Here is a 5,044-nt window from a genome sequence, read left to right as displayed (position 1 = left end):
AGTTTTTTTTTTTTTTTTTAACTTCGCACTGTACGGAGAATTTGCCAACTCTCCGCCCTGTGCGAAGTTTTTTTTTTTTTTTTTTTTTTTTTCCCTCTGTCTGTGTTCGTCTCAACTTGGGTTCGGACATTTTCAGGACAAGTGAATATATGTCTGGTAATCGACTCTTATTAATCTTGATTGCAGCCTTGTTGATCTAGTCATTGATATCAATTGATGTTAATTGCTTGTTTTGTCTGAGGGTGCAACTTAAAGAAAAATCAGCTGGTTAATATCCGTCTTGAGTGAGTCTTCTGACAAAACCCAGCAATGGCAAGTTTGAAAATTGTAATCTCAGCTACCAATTTTAATTGCGATGGATTAGGGGTTGCAGTTTCTCAGTGATTATATGTTTGGAACAAAAATTGTTGGATAATGAGGACGAGAGGCATATTGTTTACAAATGCAACTGCAGTTGTCCCATTGCCTTATATCAGGGATTGAAATCTAAACATTGATTTGAATTTGCAGGTAAAAATGTTTTCGTTTGGAAGATCATCTCAACAAATTAAACACGTGATCAATGTACTATGTAAGGATGTTAGAATCGAAATTTCAGATGGAACAGCAGGTGCAATGGTAGACGGTCCAAAGAAGTGTCTTGAGTCCAGGTCTCTTTGCTACTCTTGTAGAGCTTTTAGTGTTTTAGATATGTTTCAAGTTTGAACAAGTTAAGGTTTGAAGTTTGAGTAAAATGTCTATTTCAATCAATGTTTTGAAAATTGAACCGAACCGACTGGTTCAACCGGGAAAACTCGGACTGGTCTCAAATTTGATCCAGTCCTAATATATTAATTGGAAATGAAGAAACCGGTAAATAACCCGTTGAACCGGTCATTTTAACCATAACTGGAAAATCGGTCACGGTTTTGGCAAGGCCAATTTTACCTTCCTTGCAATTCAAGTGTTGTTTTTAACAGAGAAGAGTAGTATAAAATTTTCCTCAACTTCCGATATGGGATAAGTTGTGTAACTTTTTGCAACTTATACATTTAATAATTGTTCACTTCCTTCTTTCTATTATACGAATTTTGACCCTCAAAACACAAATAATTTCAATTTATTTAAACACATTAATTGTTAGTTTTTGATGTTTTAAAATAAATTGCAGGATAATAAATCTAATTGATAAATATTGATTTATATTTACTTTGAATTAGTAATACTAAAATTTAAAAAAATTGTTGTTATAATATTTTATAGTTTGTTGGAGTATTTATTTATTTAATTTTGATATTCGGTTCAACCCCAGTTTGATCGTTTGACCCTTTTCCTTTTTCAAGTCGAAGTCCAGATCGATTTTTATAACATTGATTTCAATAGTATGCACGTTCAATGCTTCAATTTATTTATTGTTCTTGTTGTAAATTTGTGCTTGTACTTTACCATGAAGAGCAGATGCAGACCCGGGCTTTTTAAACAGTCTCACAAGACTGGACTACGAAAAAATATCAAACAAGACAGTAACGCAATAATATTAAAAATGTAACAAATTATGTTTAACTATGCATACATAGATATGGTCGTCTAAGGTTAAGATTTTGTGTAAAATTTCAATATTTTCTTACTATTTTAGACATCCTTTCACACACTTTTATCTATTCATCTTATAACTAATTTATAAGCCCCACAAAAACATGCTCATAAATTTTCTTTGATTCAACTAGAGCATAAAAACTTAGCTTTTAAATGATAGTCATCTTTATTATCAGTGGGTTCAAGCTTTGCCGTCTAACTAAAATATTTCTTTTGCCAATTTTTTTATTTTTTTATGAAAGACTTGCACGTGAATGTGTCGAAGATATAAATATTAGAGCAATCTTCTGATTGCCCAAACCAATAATTAAAGTTGAACCCTTCTACACGTACAGAAGGATTTTTGCCAGAATACATACAGAAAACTCACAGTTCTAGAGTCCACACACATTTTTGGCATTTTTTATATAACATGGGGCCCACACACTTGTCTCTATTCTGTACACAGTCTGTGAAAAATTATCAGTACACCAAGATTTTTTCAATAAAGTTTTGCACAAGATGGTTGTTCAACATAGAAATGGAAGAATTTAAAGTGAAGCAAGACCAAGATTACTCTTTAATTAACAAAGAACAAGAGACCGAATTTCAAATCCTTTTTCTTCCTTAATTCAAAACATCGAAGGATAAGAGAACATGCAAGAGTGCCCCGAAAGAGGAGCATTTTATGATTGAAAAGTACAATGGACAATGTTTAAGCTTCTTTTCCTTTACGCTCGATATTGTCCAATTCAACTTACTGAACATGTATGCCACCAACATGTAAAGTCTTCAAGGCTGAAAAAGCTTATTTCCGCACTTACATTTCCATGCAAGAAGGTAATAGTTATCATCATGGTTGGCGTCATGATTATGTGATGTGTCAAAACCTTTTCTGTGATGGGGAGTCACAACTAATGTAGCCATACAAGGGTTACAATTCAAGCACCTGTTCAAACATCTTGGAGGCCTTGAACCTATCATCATCTTTCTTGCTTCAAACTCATGACTCCCTTGCTTGAAAACCTCTACATCAACTGTCAACACTGCAAATCATATAACATACAAGTCACAATCTCTTTAAACACGAAAATAAGGCATTTTGTAATGTCGTAAAAATTAGTAGTTGTTGTGTCGCGGGCTGATGGGGCGTCACCTGTGCGTTCTACTGGCTCGTGTATGAATACTAGGTGTACATAGGCATGTAGAAATTATCTAAGATAGTCTAATCGATAATTGCACGATAGTTCAATTATCGTTGCATATGACAAGATGATGATAAATGAAACTTTAATTGGGGTAAAATGGAAGTGAAAATTGAAGTCCAACAATATAGAGAAGAAAAAAAGGTCAAAAAGAAATTATTAGGTAAAATGGTTGTAAATCTTCTTACCTGTTATAGAAAGCAGACATATGATGCAAAAGACAATCAGTCCAACGTTCAATGCACGTTTCAGCATCCTAAAGTAGTTAGTTGATGAATCCATAATCATCAAAATTTTAATGGGAATTCCTTTCTTCTCTTGCAGAATAGAATGTTCAAGTATAAAGAGAGAGGAAACAGTAGTATATAAGCTATGTATGAACACTAGAAACTTGGATCTTGTCTTTTGTTTTGTAGAGGAGAATTGCATATACAGAAAAAGGTATCAAGTATTCAGGAATCAGAATCGAGTTTAAAGTGGAAAAAAGGCTGATGAGTTTTCTGATACAACTGAATTATCTCTTTGGGAATTTTACCTTTCTGCTGTTCAAGTTAAAATTATGCACATGCAAGAGAACTGCAGTAAAGACACTAGGGCGTTGCCTTTAAAATATGTGTCATAACTCATAACAGTCCTTGTATCAGGTTTATTTGCAGGAATGATTTATGTAAATTTTGACCACACCCGATCTGGATTAAGAGTTAACCTTCAAACCAAGACAAGTGGATGCACAAGACGAATCCCGACTCCCGAGTTGCAGTGGGAATAAAGTGGTGCACTTCGAGTTGGATTGCAATGGAAAAAATATTTGTGGTCAACTCTCAATGCGAAGAGTTAGGGCCCCCGCGTTGTATAATAATCCTTTATGATTTGAGGAAGATGAAGAGACCAATAGATATTTCATTAAAGCGTGAACGAAGTCTTACATCGACTAAATAAAGGGTTGATAAAGAGTATAGAAAAGGCCCGGGCTACTCCTATATGTTACCCTTCTGAGATATAGGAAAACGCGATCCAGCTCTATCATTCTGTCTTTAAAATGTCAAAAGTTACCTTTCTACATATGGTAAAATTCTTGGGCAAAAGGAAATTATTTTGTTTGAATGCAATTTCATTTTACTGAAGGACTTTATGGAAAAAAAAATGCAAGTTGATGGATTATTACCCTGATTTTTCAGCAAACATGATAAAATGATTATAAGTATTAAAAAAAATAAAAAAAAGTTGCTTATCAGCTTCCTCATTCTACCTCGATAAGAACTAGCAAGTTGATGAGAAACTTTTGCTAAAAAATTATGAACGATGCAATTTATAGGGAAAACTATCGATAGTCGTCTTACGTGGCATACATATATCACTTTTTGTTACATCAAATAACAAAATGACACGTGTATATCACGTAGGATGACTGCCGATAATCCTCATAAATAACATTACTCTTAATTTATTGACAGATATTTTCATCAGTACTCCCTCCATGAAATTGTAATCAAAATATACTCAAGTCAGTACTCAAAATAATCATATGAAGTACATAGCTACAGTTTTAAGCCTCAATTCATATCTCCATAATCTATTCGTAGCAGAGGAACAGTCCTTTTCAGACAAGCTATGTACTATGAAAAGTTTTTAGGACGATTTTGTCCATATTCGTGTGCAATTAATCTTTTGAGTAAATATATTATGGGTTTAGAATCCGGTGAAGTTACCTATCAAGACAACTTTGATGTACAATTTCATAATTACAGACTGGAATTTGATTGAAAAAACAATTTTATTTGGGGTTGGGTGAAAACTATTGATAACTACCGTCAGTGTTAAATATCTTTCCGAAGTTGGTAATGACTCCAAATCAAAGTATGGAAAATGAATTATTAGGTGAAGTTGATGCTCACCAAAATCCAAAACCGATTATAAGCGTTGTAGCAATTGGAGTTTGCATGTCTAAAATAGAGGTGTCAAAATATGTCACGTATGTGCCTGGTTGAGCAACCAAGCAGACTTTTTATAATACATATATATTTAAAAAAAAAAAAAGAACGAAAAACAATTTCATCTGGTTACGTCATCCGAGCCCTCTTCAATTTTAATCTAGATAGAAAAGCCTTCACAAAGGATATATCTGTTTCCAACCTACTCAAGTACAATCCATTACAAACTCTCATAAATCTTAGCATACTATTTCTTGAAATCTTACTTCTATTTCAAGATTGTGTTTCAGTGTATTCTCCCAATACTACCTACTAATTGAGGAGGTTCTCGTGCATAAGCAAATGTGTCTGTGG

The 5,044-nt window shown here is 33.5% G+C and overlaps 1 protein-coding gene across 1 annotated transcript; it reads right to left on the bottom strand.

Annotated features, from left to right (window-relative positions):
• Positions 1-2,084: 2,084 nt before the first annotated feature.
• On the bottom strand, positions 2,085-3,628 carry LOC111387615 (EPIDERMAL PATTERNING FACTOR-like protein 8). Its single transcript, XM_023012184.1, has 2 exons — positions 2,948-3,628; positions 2,085-2,600 (listed from the first exon to the last, which is right to left on the bottom strand). Exons 1-2 carry the CDS (start codon positions 3,186-3,188, stop codon positions 2,347-2,349), a joined length of 495 nt encoding a protein of 164 aa, XP_022867952.1. The 5' UTR covers positions 3,189-3,628; the 3' UTR covers positions 2,085-2,346.
• Positions 3,629-5,044: the final 1,416 nt, after the last annotated feature.

Source organism: Olea europaea, unplaced genomic scaffold (genome assembly GCF_002742605.1).
Source record: "Olea europaea var. sylvestris unplaced genomic scaffold, O_europaea_v1 scaffold4117, whole genome shotgun sequence".
Classification (NCBI taxonomy): Eukaryota; Viridiplantae; Streptophyta; class Magnoliopsida; order Lamiales; family Oleaceae; genus Olea; species Olea europaea.
Note: the sequence above shows the minus strand (reverse complement) of the source record. Positions and strands in the feature narration are given on the sequence as shown.

Excerpts from the sequence above, each read along its gene's own strand:
- LOC111387615 (XM_023012184.1), bottom strand. The coding sequence starts at position 3,188 with ATGCAATTCTCCTCTACAAAACAAAAGACAAGATCCAAGTTTCTAGTG. Across the intron at positions 2,601-2,947 it reads ATGTCTGCTTTCTATAACAG|TGTTGACAGTTGATGTAGAG; the intron begins GTAAGAAGATTT and ends TATGATTTGCAG.